Below are 19,959 nucleotides of genomic sequence, written 5' to 3'. Positions count from 1 at the left end.
CGAACCCCTTGACGGGAAGTGCTCGGTTAGGATAACTCCTGTTTCAGTGCCGGGATCAACGGGAGGGGAGTTGGAGGTTAGCCGTCGATGCCGTTGTATATTATGAAAATAGAATAGTAAAAGAAACAAGATGAGCTTGGTAAATGTATGGCATCTGAGTTGATTATGATACTATACCTTACCCAACTAGTTTTTCACATCCTAGTGTTTGTTTAACCAACCCATCTTTAGTTCCGCAATACCGTATCCACAAAGGATTATAAAGTAACTTTGACACATCACGGTTCACCATCCTGAAAGTAAGCCTTAATACTTCTGCATTGTTGCACAAGTAGCGTATGAGATGATTAGTTAAAAAAGTATCATAAGTACTTGACCACAAAATAATATCATAATTACTATTTAAACAACAAGAACTACAGCTTCGTTTGCATATATAAATGAAACATTCATTTACATAATCAAAATTATAATCCTCATCAGGCCAATATAGAAAGGGAATATACATATAGCGTATAAAACCACTCGACGCCAATGGCCTAAAAAGGGAACAATTCAGCATCAAATTTGAAGCTACAACCCAAACTTGAAGGAAATATGCGCTAGAGGCAATAATAAAATTATTATTTATTTCCTTATATCATGATAAATGTTTATTATTCATGCTAGAATTGTATTAACCGAAAACATAATACTTGTGTGAATACATAGACAAACAGAGTGTCACTAGTATGCCTCTACTTGACTAGCTCGTTGATCAAAGATGGTTATGTTTCCTAGCCATTGACATGAGTTGTCATTTGATTAACGGGATCACATCATTAGGAGAATGATGTGATTGACTTGACCCATTCCGTTAGCTTAGCACACGACCGTTTAGTATTCTGCTATTGCTTTCTTCATGACTTATACATGTTCCTATGACTATGAGATTATGCAACTCCCGTTTACCGGAGGAACACTTTGTGTGCTACCAAACGTCACAACGTAACTGGGTGATTATAAAGGTGCTCTACAGGTGTCTCCGAAGATACTTGTTGGGTTGGCATATTTCGATATTAGGATTTGTCACTCCGATTGTCGGAGAGGTATCTCTGGGCCCACTCGGTAATGCACATCACTTAAGCCTTGCAAATCATTGCAACTAATGAGTTAGTTGCGGGATGATGTATTACAGAACGAGTAAAGAGACTTGCCGGTAACGAGATTGAGCTAGGTATTGAGATACCGACGATCGAATCCAGGGCAAGTAACATACCGATGACAAAGGGAACAATGTATGTTGTTATGCGGTCTGACCGATAAAGATCTTTGTAGAATATGTGGGAGCCAATATGAGCATCCAGGTTCCGCTATTGGTTATTGGCCGGAGACGTGCCTCGGTCATGTCTACATAGTTCTCGAACCCGTAGGGTCCGCACGCTTAAAGTTTCGATGACAGTTATATTATGAGTTTATATGTTTTGATGTACCGAAGGTAGTTCTGAGTCCCGGATGTGATCACGGACATGACGTGGAGTCTCGAAATGGTCGAGACATGAATATTGATATATTGGACGACTATATTCGGACACCGGAATGGTTCACTACTACGAAAACAGCTATAGCCAATATGGACACTAATGGCGCACCATGTGTTGGTGCGCCATTAGTGTGTAAATACTAATGGCGCACCACATGAACGGTGCGCCATTAGTATTTTTTTTTCAAAACTTGTTATGTTTCAAAAAAAATTCAAATTTATTTTATTTTATTTTTTAAACTAGTAATGGCGCACCACTCCCACGGTGCGCCATTATTAATTTGGTCCAAACATTCCCCCGAATGCACCCCCGGACCGCCTTTTCAGTTTCAAAAAAAATAAAAGAAAATGATAGAAATGTCAAAAAAATAAAATAAAATAAGATTCCCATGTGATATGTGGTCTAGTTGTTAGCAAAATTTACAAACATGAATTTTCGACTTTTTTGCAAAATCTCTCGAGAATTTGTAAAATGGGCATAACTTTTGCATACGAACTCGGATGAAAATGTTTTTTATATGAAAAATCATCTACTCGAAAAGATACATCCGAATTTAATCGGGGGAACCTTGTTAAACACTTTCAAAATCCTCAATAAACCTAACAGAAAAAAAGATACGGGGCTTTTAAGATCTGGAGAGGCAAAAAAATTCAAAAAAAATTCAAACTTACTAATGGCGCACCTGCCCATGGTGCGCCATTACTATCTTCCCACCTTCAAAATTCAAAATAAATCAAAAAAAAAGTTAGTAATGGCGCACCTGCCCACGGTGCGCCATTACTATGCCGCTATGCCGTATATATGGCTGGGCGTGGTCCTCTCCTCCTTACCTCTTCATTCTTCTCCTCCACTCCACCTCTCCTCCACTCCATCTCCTCCTCTCCTCCACTCCATCTACCCTTCTCTCCTCCACCATACTACCCTCCTCGTCTCCGGCAACCTCCTCCTCCTCCTTCTCCTCTCCGGCGACCTCCTCCTCCCTCCTCTCCTCCCCTCCCCTCACGGTTTCTCCTCCCTCCTCTCCGGTGAGCTCCTCCTCCTCCTCTCCGGTGAGCTCCTCCCTCCCTCCTCTCCGGTGAGCTCCTCCTCCCTCCTCTCCGGTGAGCTCCTCCTCCCTCCTCTCCTCCCCTCCCCTCATGGTTTCTCCTTCCTCCTCTCCGATGCTCCGGTGAACTCCTCTCCGGCGACCTCCTCCTCCTCTCCGGCGATGTAGGCGAGCGCCTCTCCGGTGACCTCGGCCCTCCTCTCCGGCGAACTCCTCTCCGGCAAAAGAACACGGCAAAATAACGTACAAGATCCAAAAACGAGAACAAAATTTGAAAAAAAAAAGAGCAAAAAATGGGCAAAAAATTCGCGATCCAGATCCAAATTCAAAAATAGCAATGGCGCACGGTGGGGGTTAGACGGTGCGCCACTACTATTTTCCCGCCTTCAAAATTCAAAAATACTAATGGCGCACCGTGGCCTATACTAATGGCGCACCAGTGGTGCGCCATTAGTACCAGATACTAATGGTGCACCAGTGGTGCGCCATTAGTAAAAAATACTAGTGGCGTGGTACTAGTGGCGCACCAGTAATGCGCCATTAGTAGGAAAAACTGGTGCGCCACTAGTAGGCCTTTTCCTAGTAGTGGTTCCGGGGGTTATCGGATATATACCGGAGTACCGGGGGTTTACCGGAACCCCCGGGAGCTTCATGGGCCCAATTGGTGGAAGAGGAGAGGCGGCCAAGGGGCAGCCCCTCCCCCCCCCCCCCCCCCCCAAATGGCGGGAAGCGGCGGCCTTTGGTCCCGGTTGGTGTCAGCAACCGGGACTAAAGAGGGGGGGGCATTGGTACCGGTTAGTGCCACGAACCGGTACCAATGCACACCTTTAGTCTCGGTTGGTGCCACCAACCGGGACCAAAGGCCTTGTGCTGTTGCGCCCGCGTCGAAAGTTTAGTCCCACCTCGCTAGTTGAGAGGGGCGCGCAGTGGTTTATAAGCCCCACTGCCGCACCCCTCTCTAGCTACTCTCCATTGCAGGCTTACGGGCCTAATTGTCACTGCTATGCCTGATGGGCTTACTGGGCCTTGTGCGGGCCTGAATCCTGGCCCATCGATGGGTTTCTAGTCGTATTCAGGCCGTGGTGGCCCAGTAGGTGGCATATTTTTTATTTTTTACCTAATTTTTGTTTTCTTTTTTGCTTTATTTATTTTGTTTTGTTTCTACTTACAACAAAAAACTTATTTATTTTATTTTATTTTGTTTCTAATTACTTATTTATTTTACTTTATGATAATTCTTTTTGCTATTAAAGTTTCTAACAAAAAAAGTTCTTTATGAAAATTCTTTTTGCTTTTAATGATTTTGAACAGAAAATACTTCGGTAATTTTAGTTGCATCAATTTTATATAATTTTAGTTTCAATAATACTAGAGGTTTCTTATAATGTTTTGAATAGAAAATACTTTGTTAATTTTAGTTTCATAAATTTTATTAAAGTTTATTTTATTTTGTTTCTACTTATATATTCTAATAAAGTTTATATTATTTTGTTTCTAATTACTTATTTATTTTATTTGTTATTTTTCATGCACCATTTTTCATGCATTTACTGATTATTTTGAGGTATAAGACCCTAAAATTGAAAAGCATTTCAAATGAACTATGAAAAGGTTGAAAGTTGGCATGGTATCATCATTTCATCCACATAGCATGTGCAAGAAAGTTGAGAGGGTTACGGCAAAAACTGGATGCACTTCGTGTACAAAACGGACAATCTCTTTCAAAGTATCAGGATTTCATACGGAAACTCGTCTATTACAAAGGGATTTCATTTTTTAAAACTTATTTGAACTCCTGACTTTTTGTGTGTTCAAAATGCACCATTCAAAGCCACATCATCATTTTTCAATCCTTTCTGACTTCATTTATTATTTTTCATGCATTTACTAATTATTTTGAGCTATAAGACCCTAAAATTGAAAAGCATTTCAAATGAACCTGAAATTGAAAAACCCTACAAATGAACTCTGAAAAGGTTGAAAGTTGGCATGGTATCATAATTTCACCCACATAGCATGTGCTAAAAAGTTGAGAGGGTCTCGGCAAAAGCTGGATGCACTTCGTGAACAAAATGGACAATCTCTTTCGAAGTATCAGGGTTTCAGAGGAAAACTCATCTGTTACAAAGGGATTTCATTTTCTTGTACTTATTTGAACTCCAGAATTTTTGTGTGTTCAAAATGCACCATTCAAAGCCACATCATCAATTTTCAACCCTTTCTGACTTTTGCTATTTTTCATGCAGTGACGGATTGTTTTGAGCTAAATGACCCTGAAATTGAAAAGCCTTACAAATGAGCTCTGAAAAGGTTGAAAGTTGGCATGGTATCATCATTTCACCCACATAGCATGTGCTAAAAAGTTGAGAGGGTTACGGCAAAAGCTGGATGCACTTCGTGAAGAAAATGGACAATCTCTTTCGAAGTATCAGGGTTTCGGACGAAAACTCATCTGTTACAAAGGGATTTCATTTTCTTGAACTTATTTGAACTCCAGACTTTTTGTGTGTTCAAAAAGAACCATTGAAAGCAAAGACTGATTTTGAATGGTGCATATTCAACACACAAAAAGTCTGTAAAGATCGCCAACCCCAACATAAAAAATGAGCATAGATGTGCCTATAGAGAGAATTCAACCTAAATTCATAATAAATTCTATGAATTTCAAAGAAATTTACTCTGAATTTAGGTCAAATTCCCTGTATAAGGGCATCTATTTTCACTTTGAGAGGAGCTCAACAAGGCAGAGAGGGGCGGGCTTATAAACCGGTGTGAGCGCCCTTCGGTTGGCGAGGTGGGACTGAACTCTGACCGCAACGAGGACCAACCCTTTAGTCCCGGTTTGTGGCACAAACCGGGACTAATGGTCATGGGCCAGGGGCGAGGCGCATTGGTCTCGGTTCGTGCGTGGAACCGGGACCAAAAGGTCCAGACGAACCGGGACCAATGGCCCACGTGGCCCGGCCGGTCCCCTGGGCTCACGAACCAGGACAGTTGTCTCCTTTGGTCCCGGTTTGTGAGCGAACCGGGATTAATGGTATTACGAGGGTCGAACCAATGCCCTGTTTTCTACTAGTGATAATCAAGAAATATATCCTTATTCCACTAAGGATAATTTTGACCGCTGTTCAGTGATCTACTCCTAGATCACTATTATACTCCCTTGCCAAAATCAGTGTAGGGTATACAATAGATTTGGTACACAGCATGGCATACTTTATAGAACCTATGGTCAAGGCATAGGGAATGACTTTCATTCTCTTTCTATCTTCTGTCTGGTCGGGCTTTGAATCTTACTCAATTTCATACCTTGTAACATAGGCAAGAACTCTTTCTTTGACTGTTCCATTTTGAACTACTTCAAAATCTTGGCAAGGTATGTACCCATTGAAAAAACTTATCAAGCGTCTTGATCTATCTCTATAGATCTTGATGCTCAATATGTAAGCAGCTTCACTGAGGTCTTTCTTTGAAAAAACTCCTTTCAAATACTCCTTTATGCTTTCCAAAAAATTCTACATCATTTCCGATCAACAATATGTCATTCACATATACTTATCAGAAAGGCTGTAGTGCTCCCACTCACTTTCTTGTAAATACAGGTTTCACCGCAAGTCTGTATAAAACTATATGCTTTGATCACACTATCAAAACGTACATTCCAACTCCGAGATGCTTGTACCCGTCCATAAATGGATCACTGGTGCTTACACACTTTGTTAGCATCTTTTGGATTGACAAAACCTTCTGGTTGCATCATATACAACTCTTCTTTAAGAAATCCATTAAGGAATGCAATTTTGACATCCATTTGCCAAATTTCATAAAATGCGGCAATTGCTAACATGATTTAGACAGACTTAAGCATCGCTACGAGTGAGAAAATCTCATCATAGTCAACACCTTGAACTTTGTCAAAACCTTTTTCGACAAGTCTAGCTTTGTAGATAGTAACACTACTATCAGCGTCCATCTTCCTCTTGAAGATCCATTTATTTTCATGGCTTGCCGATCATCGGGCAAGTCAACCAAAGTCCACACTTTGTTCTCATACATGGATCCCATCTCAGATTTCATGGCCTCAAGCCATTTCGCGGAATCTGGGCTCATCATCGCTTCCTCATAGTTCGTAGGTTCGTCATGGTCAAGTAACATGACCTTCAGAACAGGATTACCGTACCACTCTGGTGCGGATCTCACTCTGGTTTACCTACGAGGTTCGGTAGTAACTTTATCTCAAGTTACATGATCATCATTATTAGCTTCCTCACTAATTGGTGTAGTAGTCACAGGAACAGATTTCTGCGATGAACTACTTTCCAATAAGGGAGCAGGTACAGTTACCTCATCAAGTTCTAGTTTCCTCCCTCTCACTTCTTTCGAGAGAAACTCCTTCTCTAGAAAGGATCCATTCTTAGCAACGAATGTCTTGCCTTCGGATCTGTGATAGAACGTGTACCCAACTGTCTCCTTTGGGTATCTTATGAAGACACATTTCTCCAATTTGGGTTTGAGCTTATCAGGATGAAACTTTTTCACATAAGCATCGCAACCCCAAACTTTAAGAAATGACAACTTTGGTTTCTTGCCAAACCACAGTTCATATGGTGTCATCTCAATGGATTTAGATGGTGAACTTTTAACGTGAATGGAGCTGTCTCTAATGCATAACCCCAAAAAGATAGTGGTAAATCGGTAAGAGACATCATAGATTGTACTATATTCACTAAAGTACAGTTATGACGTTCGGACACACCATTATCCTGTGGTGTTCCAGGTGGCATGAGTTTGTGAAACTATTCCACATTGTTTTAATTGAAGGCCAAACTCGTAACTCAAATATTTTCATCCACGATCAGATCGTAGAAACTTTATTTTCTTGTTACGATGATTTTCTACTTCACTCTGAAATTATATTAACTTTTCAAATGTTTCAGACTTATGTTTCATCAAGTAGATATACCCATATCTGCTCAAATCATCTGTGAAGGTCAGAAAATAATGATACCCGCCGCGAGCCTCAACACTCATCGGATCGCATACATCAGTATGTATTATTTCATATAAGTCAGTTGCTCGCTCCATTGTTCCGGAGAACGGAGTTTTAGTCATCTTGCCCATAAGGCATGGCTCGCAAGCATCAAGTGATTCATAACCAAGTGATTCCAAAATCCCATCAGCATGGAGTTTCTTCATGCGCTTTACTCTAATATGACTTAAACGGCAGTGCCACAAATAAGTTGCACTATCATTATTAACTTTGCATCTTTTGGCTTCAGTATTATGAATATGTGTATCACTACGATCGAGACCCAACAAACCATTTTCATTGGGTGTATGACCATAGAAGGTTTTATTCATGTAAACACAACAACAATTATTCTCTAAATTAAATGAATAACCGTGTTGCAATAAACATGATCAAATCGTATTCATGCTCAACGTAAACACCAAATAACACTTATTTAGGTTCAACACTAATCTCGAAAGTATAGGGAGTGTGCGATGATGATCATATCAATCTTGGAACCACTTCCAACACACATCGTCACTTCACCCTTAACTAGTCTCTGTTCATTCTGCAACTCCCATTTCGAGTTACTAATCTTAGTACCTGAACTAGTATCAAATACTGAGGGGTTGCTATAAACACTAGTAAAGTACACATTAATAACATGTATATCAAATATACCTTTGTTCACTTTGCCATCCTTCTTATCCGCCAAATACTTGGGGCAGTTCCGCTTCCAGTGACCAGTCCCTTTGCAGTAGAAGCACTTAGTCTCAGGCTTAGGTCCAGACTTGGGCTTCTTCACTTGAGTAGCAACTTGCTTGCCGTTCTTCTTGAAGTTCCCCTTCTTCCCTTTGCCCTTTTCTTGAAACGAGTGGTCTTGTCAACCATTAACACTTGATGCTTTTCTTGATTTCTACCTTCGTCGATTTCAGCATCACGAAGAGCTTGGGAATCGTTTCCGTTTATCCCTTGCATATTATAGTTCATCACGAAGTTCTAGTAACTTGGTGATAGTGACTAGAGAACTCTGTCAATCACTATCTTATCTGGAAGATTAACTCCCACTTGATTCAAGTGATTGTAGTACTCAGACATTCTGAGCACATGCTCACTAGCTGAGCAATTCTCCTCCATCTTGTAGGCAAAGTACTGTCAGAGGTCTCATACCTCTCGACACGGGCATGAGTATGAAATACCAATTTCAACTCTTGGAACATCTTATATGCTCCGTGGTGTTCAAAACATTTTTGAAGTCCCGGTTCTAAGCCGTAAAGCATGGTGCACTAAACTATCAAGTAGTTATCATACCGAGCTTTCTCAAACGTTCATAACGTCTGCATCTGCTCCTGCAATATGTCTGTCACCTAGCGGTGCATCAAGGACATAATTCTTCTGTGCGGCAATGAGGATAATTCTCAGATCACGGATCCAATGCGCATCATTGCTACTAACATCTTTCAACTTAGTTTTCTCTAGGAACATATCAAAAATAAAACAGGGGAACTAAACGCGAGCTATTGATCTACAACATAGATATGCTAATACTACCAGGACTAAGTTCATGATAAATTAAAGTTCAATTAATCATATTACTTAAGAACTCCCACTTAGATAGACATCTATCTAAACCTTCTAAGTGATCACGTGATCCAAATCAACTAAACCATGTCCGATCATCACGTGAGATGGAGTAGTTTCAATGGTGAACATCACTATGTTGATCATATCTACTATATGATTCACGCTCGACCTTTCGGTCTCAGTGTTCCGAGGCCATATCTGTTATATGCTAGGCTCGTCAAGTTTAACCTGAGTATTCCGCGTGTGCAACTGTTTCGCACCCGTTGTATTTGAACGTAGATGCTATCACACCCGATCATCACGTGGTGTCTCAGCACGAAGAACTTTCGCAACGGTGCATCCTCAGAGAGAACACTTATACCTTGATAATTTAGTGAGAGATCATCCTATAATGCTACCGTCGATCTAAGCAGAATAAGATGCATAAAAGATAAACATCACATGCAATCAATATAAGTGATATGATATGGTCATCATCATCTTGTGCTTGTTATCTCCATCTCTGAAGCACCGTCATGATCACCATCGTCACCGGCGCGACACCTTGATCTCCATCGTAGCATCGTTGTCGTCTCGCCAACTTATGCTTCTACGACTATCGCTACTGCTTAGTGATAAAGTAAAGCATTACAGGGCGTTTGCATTGCATACAATAAAGCGACAACCATATGGCTCCTGCCAGTTGTCGATAACTCGGTTACAAAACATGATCAGCTCATACAATAAAATATAGCATCATGCCTTGACCATATCACATCACAACATGCCCTGCAAAAACAAGTTAGACGTCCTCTACTTTGTTGTTGCAAGTTTTACGTGGCTGCTACGGGCTGAGCAAGAACCGTTCTTACCTACGCATCAAACCACAATGATAGTTTGTCAAGTTGGTGATGTTTTAACCTTCTCAAGGACCGGGCGTAGCCACACTCGGTTCAACTAAAGTTGGAGAAACTGACACCCGCCAGCCACCTGTGTGCAAAGCACGTCGGTAGAACCAGTCTCGCGTAAGCGTAAGCGTAGGCGTAATGTCGGTCCGGGCCGCTTCATCCAACAATACCGCCGAACCGAAGTATGACATGCTGGTAAGCAGTATGACTTATATCGCCCACAACTCACTTGTGTTCTACTCGTGCATATAACATCTACGCATAAAACCAGGCTCGGATGCCACTGTAGGGAAACGTAGTAATTTCAAAAAAATTCCTACGCACACGCAAGATCATCGTGATGCATAGCAACCAGAGGGGAGAGTGTGTCCACGTACCCTCGTAGACCAAAAGCAGAAGCGTTAGCACAACGCGGTTGATGTAGTCGTACGTCTTCACGATCCGACCGATGAAGTACCGAACGCACGGCACCTCCGAGTTCAGCACACGTTCAGCCCGATGACGTCCCTCGAACTCCGATCCAGCCGAGTGTTGAGGGAGAGTTTCGTCAGCACGACGGCGTGGTGACGATGATGATGTTCTATCGATGCAGGGCTTCGCCTAAGCACCGCTACGATATTATCGAGGTGGACTATGGTGGAGGGGGGCACCGCACACGGCTAAAAGATCAATGATCAATTGTTGTGTCTCCAAGGAGTGCCCCCCTCCCCGTATATAAAGGAGTGGAGGAGGGGGAGGGCCGGCCCTCTCTATGGCGTGCCCTAGGAGGAGTCCTACTCCCATCGGGAGTAGGATCCCCCCTTCCAAGTAGTAGGAGTAGGAGTCAAGGAAAGGGGAGAGAGAAGAGAAGGAAGGAGGGGGCGCAGCCCCTCCCCCTAGTCCAATTCGGACTAGGGCTTGGGGGGGCGCCCAGCCTCTCCTCTCTCTTTCCCCTAAAGCCCAATAAGGCCCATATACTCCGTACTCCGAAAAATATCCGAATCACTCGGAACCTTTCCGATGTCCGAATATAGTCGTCCAATATATCGATCTTTACGTCTAGACCATTTCGAGACTCCTCGTCATGTCCCCGATCTCATCCGGGACTCCGAACTCATAATATAACCGTCATCGAACTTTAAACGTGCGGACCCTACGTGTTCGAGAACAATGTAGACATGACCGAGACACGTCTCCGGTCAATAACCAATAGCCGAACCTGGATGATCATATTGGCTCCCACATATTCTACGAAGATCTTTATCGGTCAAACCGCATAACAACATACGTTGTTCCCTTTGTCATCGGTATGTTACTTGCCCGAGATTCGATCGTCGGTATCTCAATACCTAGTTCAATCTCGTTACCAGCAAGTCTCTTTACTCGTTCCGTAATACGTCATCCCGCAACTAACTCATTAGTTACAATGCTTGCCAGGCTTATAGTGATGTGCATTACCGAGTGGGCCCAGAGATACCTCTCCGACAATCGGAGTGACAAATCCTAATCTCGAAATACGCCAACCCAACAAGTACCTTTGGAGACACCTGTACAGCACCTTTATATTCACCCATTTACGTTGTGACGTTTGGTAGCACACAAAGTGTTCCTCCGGTAAACGGGTGTTGCATAATCTCATAGTCATAGGAACATGTATAAGTCATGAAGAAAGCAATAGCAGAATACTAAACGATCAAGTGCTAAGCTAACGTTTGGTAGCACACAAAGAATGAATAATAAACATTTACCATGATATAACGAAATAAATAATAACTTTATTATTGCCTCTAGGGCATATTTCCTTCATATATATGTTATTGTTTTTAATCATAGAGTAAGGATTTTGTGAGTCCTTCCTTATTAGTTTCTATATCAACAAGTTACTAAACTAGGAATCTAAAAGTGTTATGTTAAAGCATTGAGATCATACATTTTCATTTACTAAAAGTTAATGTTTTGAACAAGAATAATGAAAAAAAACTAGACTTGGTTTCTCCGATATATCTATATATCGTCCGATATATCACCCGATATTCAATATCCGATATGTCGAAGCCAAACCGATACGAACCCGATATCCGATATTTTGAAGCTTGGTTACGAGCCATTTTATTTTACGGCAGTCGCCCACAGTGCTGTATATTTGCAGCACCGTCTGCTGTATTTTAGGGCAGCCCAAAAAGTTTTGAGCAAATTTTTGTGAGAGGGCAGCTGCTGGAGGGTTTTGTTTTGCCTCAATTGCCCTAAAAAGGGGCAGTTCCCCAGTTTGGATCAGCTATTGGATATGCTCGATAGGAGCGGAAGGGGTTCCTGTTCATGCCATTGTGCTTGAGCGCGAGTCCCAACTGAAGCTCTCCTTGATGGGGTAAGAGTAGTATCTGCCATGGCTGATCTGAGTAGAGAACAGTGAAGAGAGCAGATCAACCAATGGCATAGGCGATGAGGAAGGGGTAGATGGAAGAGGGAAAGGAAAAGGAAGACTCGCTTATGAGGAGGAGGAGAAGCACCGCAGCCAACGGTCGGCTCCTCCATGAACAGCCAACGGTGGGGCGTTGGCAGAGCAGCTCACCAGCACCAGGGACATGGAAACGAACATGGATTAGGGGCGCTGCACCTGGGCCTTGCCGCCGTGCCCTCTGCGTCGCCTAGATAGCATGACCAACGATGGCAGCTTAACTCTCTTGGAGCCATGTGGACAATGGGCAACACGCCACAAACAGAGCAAACAAATCAAAGAGAAAGTGAAAAGGTGAACACTAGAAGTCAGTCGACCGTTCCAAATTTTGGCCGATCACCGCACGGCCGTCCGATGCAACCCTGTGTAATTGTAACCGTTGGATCGCAATCCTACATGTCTTCACTTTCCCATAGTTTTCTCTCGAAACACACACACACACAGACACACACAGAGAGAGAGAGAGAAGTGTGTGTTAACTTGAGCGAGCTGCCGCCTGCTACAACAGAGTTCCGTCCGTCGGCCGCCCCTTGTCGCATCGAACAGTGACCAGCAAAATAGGACAGTTCCATGCTTGTACTAGAAATTATTCCTTGCATCGAACGCTCAAGCAAGTACACATACATAGTAGCATACACACTAGCCTAGTTGGGGAGCACTCGCAGGTGGCAAGCTGGCGAGAGGGAACTTCTTGAACACGACCACCAGAGGCTCACGCCCATCTTTCTTTACGGTCAGCCACCTTTGGCCGGCGTAGTCGAACAACACAAGATCGCGGCATGGCGCATTGAAGCACGATGTCAGCTTGTACCCGGTGCCATGCCTCTCGACGCGGAATAGGAAACTTTGTTCCATGCATGTGCCTGCCGACGGTTGGCATCCGTTCATCCCTCTGAAGCAGCTGGCGGACACATGCGTCTGGTTCGTGTTCTCTCCATGGACGTACCACCGGAGATGGTGCTTGCACCAGGTGACCACGCCTTTAAATTCGATCACGACATCGGTCGAGAGGCGGATTGACGCCTCCTTGCTAGAGCCATCGCTCGCCTCCGCCGGCTTGATCGACACATGCACGCCTCTCATCCCGCCAAATTGCTTGCACGGTGTCAGGGTCGCATGCTTATGACATTCCTCACTCCGAAATGAGCCAACGGAGATACAATGGTCGCTCAGATTGCGATCTGCTGCCATGATGGTGTACATGTTGTTACCTGTTAGCTCGTGGCCATCTATGTCGTAGACTGGTGGTGGCTGAGCTTGCGCAGCGTTGCACGGAGTGGTCAGCTGCAAGGCCACAGCCAAGCCAGAGAGTGAGAGGATGACCAAGAAACAAAAGTGCTCCATGTCTATGAAAGTATTAACTCACAATAAGTTGAAATTGTTGCTTGGGGGCATCCAGATAGTAGGATTATATAGATGGTGCGGTGAGCAACAATTAATTGCTAGCATTTAAGTCGAAAAGATATGCATAGTGCTAGTTCAAGATTGTAAGTGGACCTCATTAGTGTCATAGATTTTGTTTCTTCGGTCAATTTATTGTGTGTGCATGGGTAGGGAGATATACAATGTTCAATTTATTAATGAAATATTTTTTCTTTCATATATATTATTGGATATATATAATCCTCCATTAATTAATGATCGTAAGTGGACCTGATTCAATGTCCTAGGTTCCTATCTTTCTGCCACAATATTTTCCCCAGATAAGACTCATTCCTGTCATTGATTTTTTTCTTCAATCAATTTATTTTGTGTGCATAGGTAGGGAGATATACAATGCTCCATTTATTAGTGAAATCTGTTTCTTTATTCTGCGTATAGATAGCACATATAGATAGTTGGATATACAATCTCCATTTATTAATGTTAAGTTTTATCAAGAAAGAATTATGTGTACCAAAAATCTAAAGAAATACTCTATGTGATTGTAGGTCGACCTAATTTAATGTTACAGGTTTGGTTCTTTCCGCAACACTATTTTCTGTAGATAAGCATCATTTGTGGCATAGATTTTTTTTTTTGACCAATTTATTCTGTGTGCAGAGGTAGGGAGATATACAATGCTCCATTTATTAATGAAATCTTGTGTCTTTATTCTGCAGATAGATAGCTGGATATAGAATCATGCATTTATTAATGATATTATTATCAATAAAGAATTTGCTATATCTAATATCTAAGGAATTATGTGACTGTAGGTGGACCACATTAATTGATACTAGTAGAACGCCCGCCCGTGCATTGCCATAGGCTTTTCATTTTTTTCCCGCTTACACCTATGAATACAATGCATATCAAATTTCACATGTATAGATTTGTTCTGATTGCGAATATAATGTATATCATATTTTTCATATATATAAAGGATAACCTGCAAAATTTTGGAAAAAAATTGGAATTCACTTCAACTGCAATGTAACTCGATGATGTAAACATAGAGAGCAATGATCCAGACAATTATATGTTACAAACTAACACATATCTTATGATTCTCATGCACATCACTTGGGTTTGTCATAGTCATCTTCTCCCGTGGTGGTAACCGTCTTTTCTCCCCCCGTCGTTGTCGTGCTTCTCATCTGCGTTCAATATCTTGGTCAGCAGCATGTTCTTCTTCTAGAGAGAACCCTAGCCCCGGTGCTCCAGGAGCTGCCTCGCGAGAGGGTCCATGTTGTTGATGTTGATGGCGGCAACAACATCGAGCGGGGCCAAGAGGTTGTTAATGCTCTTGATCTCCTCCGCATGGCTTCCATCGCCATCAATGGCACGACCAACATCAACGTCTTCTCATCTTCCTCCCCAAGCACATTGTAAATAAATCTAATCTGAATCTGGTATATGATAATCTTACTAATTTATGTTCCCTAAAAATAAAGATAAACTCAAATTAGTTGAAATTTTCTAGCAGTTTACTTGGGGACCAGTTTTTTTAAAATGTTGAGCTCGCAACAAAGTAAATTACGAAACAAGTGCTCAAGTGTATGCATACATTTTTTGTTTGACTAATTTAACTGGTCCTAGGAGATCATTGTAAAATTGTATCGGAGGCAAAATGGAAATAAGTTATAGACCATTAATACAAAATATTATATGGCTTGTTGTACATATAAAAGTGGCACATACATACAAACAGATTTAGTTTTGGGATCCCAAAACCCCTTAACTGCAATATACTCAACTATTTTCATCAATAGAGTGGTACACCATGAGTGGCGTTAAGCCGAACCCCTTGACGGGAAGTGCTCGGTTAGGATAACTCCTGTTTCAGTGCCGGGATCAACGGGAGGGGAGTTGGAGGTTAGCCGTCGATGCCGTTGTATATTATGAAAATAGAATAGTAAAAGAAACAAGATGAGCTTGGTAAATGTATGGCATCTGAGTTGATTATGATACTATACCTTACCCAACTAGTTTTTCACATCCTAGTGTTTGTTTAACCAACCCATCTTTAGTTCCGCAATACCGTATCCACAAAGGATTATAAAGTAACTTTGACACATCACGGTTCACCATCCTGAAAGTAAGCCTTAATACTTCTGCATTGTTGCACAAGTAGCGTATGAGATGATTAGTTAAAAAAGTATCATAAGTACTTGACCACAAAATAATATCATAATTACTATTTAAACAACAAGAACTACAGCTTCGTTTGCATATATAAATGAAACATTCATTTACATAATCAAAATTATAATCCTCATCAGGCCAATATAGAAAGGGAATATACATATAGCGTATAAAACCACTCGACGCCAATGGCCTAAAAAGGGAACAATTCAGCATCAAATTTGAAGCTACAACCCAAACTTGAAGGAAATATGCGCTAGAGGCAATAATAAAATTATTATTTATTTCCTTATATCATGATAAATGTTTATTATTCATGCTAGAATTGTATTAACCGAAAACATAATACTTGTGTGAATACATAGACAAACAGAGTGTCACTAGTATGCCTCTACTTGACTAGCTCGTTGATCAAAGATGGTTATGTTTCCTAGCCATTGACATGAGTTGTCATTTGATTAACGGGATCACATCATTAGGAGAATGATGTGATTGACTTGACCCATTCCGTTAGCTTAGCACACGACCGTTTAGTATTCTGCTATTGCTTTCTTCATGACTTATACATGTTCCTATGACTATGAGATTATGCAACTCCCGTTTACCGGAGGAACACTTTGTGTGCTACCAAACGTCACAACGTAACTGGGTGATTATAAAGGTGCTCTACAGGTGTCTCCGAAGATACTTGTTGGGTTGGCATATTTCGATATTAGGATTTGTCACTCCGATTGTCGGAGAGGTATCTCTGGGCCCACTCGGTAATGCACATCACTTAAGCCTTGCAAATCATTGCAACTAATGAGTTAGTTGCGGGATGATGTATTACAGAACGAGTAAAGAGACTTGCCGGTAACGAGATTGAGCTAGGTATTGAGATACCGACGATCGAATCCAGGGCAAGTAACATACCGATGACAAAGGGAACAATGTATGTTGTTATGCGGTCTGACCGATAAAGATCTTTGTAGAATATGTGGGAGCCAATATGAGCATCCAGGTTCCGCTATTGGTTATTGGCCGGAGACGTGCCTCGGTCATGTCTACATAGTTCTCGAACCCGTAGGGTCCGCACGCTTAAAGTTTCGATGACAGTTATATTATGAGTTTATATGTTTTGATGTACCGAAGGTAGTTCTGAGTCCCGGATGTGATCACGGACATGACGTGGAGTCTCGAAATGGTCGAGACATGAATATTGATATATTGGACGACTATATTCGGACACCGGAATGGTTCACTACTACGAAAACAGCTATAGCCAATATGGACACTAATGGCGCACCATGTGTTGGTGCGCCATTAGTGTGTAAATACTAATGGCGCACCACATGAACGGTGCGCCATTAGTATTTTTTTTTCAAAACTTGTTATGTTTCAAAAAAAATTCAAATTTATTTTATTTTATTTTTTAAACTAGTAATGGCGCACCACTCCCACGGTGCGCCATTAGTAATTTGGTCCAAACATTCCCCCGAATGCACCCCCGGACCGCCTTTTCAGTTTCAAAAAAAATAAAAGAAAATGATAGAAATGTCAAAAAAATAAAATAAAATAAGATTCCCATGTGATATGTGGTCTAGTTGTTAGCAAAATTTACAAACATGAATTTTCGACTTTTTTGCAAAATCTCTCGAGAATTTGTAAAATGGGCATAACTTTTGCATACGAACTCGGATGAAAATGTTTTTTATATGAAAAATCATCTACTCGAAAAGATACATCCGAATTTAATCGGGGGAACCTTGTTAAACACTTTCAAAATCCTCAAAAAACCTAACAGAAAAAAAGATACGGGGCTTTTAAGATCTGGAGAGGCAAAAAAATTCAAAAAAAATTCAAACTTACTAATGGCGCACCTGCCCATGGTGCGCCATTACTATCTTCCCACCTTCAAAATTCAAAATAAATCAAAAAAAAAGTTAGTAATGGCGCACCTGCCCACGGTGCGCCATTACTATGCCGCTATGCCGTATATATGGCTGGGCGTGGTCCTCTCCTCCTTACCTCTTCATTCTTCTCCTCCACTCCACCTCTCCTCCACTCCATCTCCTCCTCTCCTCCACTCCATCTCCCCTTCTCTCCTCCACCATACTACCCTCCTCGTCTCCGGCAACCTCCTCCTCCTCCTTCTCCTCTCCGGCGACCTCCTCCTCCCTCCTCTCCTCCCCTCCCCTCACGGTTTCTCCTCCCTCCTCTCCGGTGAGCTCCTCCTCCTCCTCTCCGGTGAGCTCCTCCCTCCCTCCTCTCCGGTGAGCTCCTCCTCCCTCCTCTCCGGTGAGCTCCTCCTCCCTCCTCTCCTCCCCTCCCCTCATGGTTTCTCCTTCCTCCTCTCCGATGCTCCGGTGAACTCCTCTCCGGCGACCTCCTCCTCCTCTCCGGCGATGTAGGCGAGCGCCTCTCCGGTGACCTCGGCCCTCCTCTCCGGCGAACTCCTCTCCGGCAAAAGAACACGGCAAAATAACGTACAAGATCCAAAAACGAGAACAAAATTTGAAAAAAAAAAGAGCAAAAAATGGGCAAAAAATTCGCGATCCAGATCCAAATTCAAAAATAGCAATGGCGCACGGTGGGGGTTAGACGGTGCGCCACTACTATTTTCCCGCCTTCAAAATTCAAAAATACTAATGGCGCACCGTGGCCTATACTAATGGCGCACCAGTGGTGCGCCATTAGTACCAGATACTAATGGTGCACCAGTGGTGCGCCATTAGTAAAAAATACTAGTGGCGTGGTACTAGTGGCGCACCAGTAATGCGCCATTAGTAGGAAAAACTGGTGCGCCACTAGTAGGCCTTTTCCTAGTAGTGGTTCCGGGGGTTATCGGATATATACCGGAGTACCGGGGGTTTACCGGAACCCCCGGGAGCTTCATGGGCCCAATTGGTGGAAGAGGAGAGGCGGCCAAGGGGCAGCCCCTCCCCCCCCCCCCCAAATGGCGGGAAGCGGCGGCCTTTGGTCCCGGTTGGTGTCAGCAACCGGGACTAAAGAGGGGGGGCATTGGTACCGGTTAGTGCCACGAACCGGTACCAATGCACACCTTTAGTCTCGGTTGGTGCCACCAACCGGGACCAAAGGCCTTGTGCTGTTGCGCCCGCGTCGAAAGTTTAGTCCCACCTCGCTAGTTGAGAGGGGCGCGCAGTGGTTTATAAGCCCCACTGCCGCACCCCTCTCTAGCTACTCTCCATTGCAGGCTTACGGGCCTAATTGTCACTGCTATGCCTGATGGGCTTACTGGGCCTTGTGCGGGCCTGAATCCTGGCCCATCGATGGGTTTCTAGTCGTATTCAGGCCGTGGTGGCCCAGTAGGTGGCATATTTTTTATTTTTTACCTAATTTTTGTTTTCTTTTTTGCTTTATTTATTTTGTTTTGTTTCTACTTACAACAAAAAACTTATTTATTTTATTTTATTTTGTTTCTAATTACTTATTTATTTTACTTTATGATAATTCTTTTTGCTATTAAAGTTTCTAACAAAAAAAGTTCTTTATGAAAATTCTTTTTGCTTTTAATGATTTTGAACAGAAAATACTTCGGTAATTTTAGTTGCATCAATTTTATATAATTTTAGTTTCAATAATACTAGAGGTTTCTTATAATGTTTTGAATAGAAAATTCTTTGTTAATTTTAGTTTCATAAATTTTATTAAAGTTTATTTTATTTTGTTTCTACTTATATATTCTAATAAAGTTTATATTATTTTGTTTCTAATTACTTATTTATTTTATTTGTTATTTTTCATGCACCATTTTTCATGCATTTACTGATTATTTTGAGCTATAAGACCCTAAAATTGAAAAGCATTTCAAATGAACTATGAAAAGGTTGAAAGTTGGCATGGTATCATCATTTCATCCACATAGCATGTGCAAGAAAGTTGAGAGGGTTACGGCAAAAACTGGATGC

General features: G+C 42.1%; 1 protein-coding gene across 1 annotated transcript; it reads right to left on the bottom strand.

Annotated features, from left to right (window-relative positions):
* Nucleotides 1-13,055: 13,055 nt before the first annotated feature.
* On the bottom strand, nucleotides 13,056-13,864 carry LOC141042558 (alpha-amylase/subtilisin inhibitor-like). Its single transcript, XM_073511309.1, has one exon. The coding sequence runs from the start codon at nucleotides 13,826-13,828 to the stop codon at nucleotides 13,124-13,126; it is 705 nt and encodes a 234-aa protein (XP_073367410.1). The 5' UTR covers nucleotides 13,829-13,864; the 3' UTR covers nucleotides 13,056-13,123.
* Between the last annotated feature and the right edge of the window lie 6,095 nt (nucleotides 13,865-19,959).

This window comes from Aegilops tauschii, chromosome 3 (assembly GCF_002575655.3).
Source record: "Aegilops tauschii subsp. strangulata cultivar AL8/78 chromosome 3, Aet v6.0, whole genome shotgun sequence".
Lineage (NCBI taxonomy): Eukaryota > Viridiplantae > Streptophyta > Magnoliopsida > Poales > Poaceae > Aegilops > Aegilops tauschii.
The sequence above is the reverse complement of the archived record's forward strand: the minus strand, read 5'-3'. Positions and strand labels throughout refer to the sequence as shown.

Bases quoted from the DNA above. Each gene is read 5' to 3' on its own strand.
- LOC141042558 (XM_073511309.1), bottom strand. From the start codon at position 13,828: ATGGAGCACTTTTGTTTCTTGGTCATCCTCTCACTCTCTGGCTTGGCT.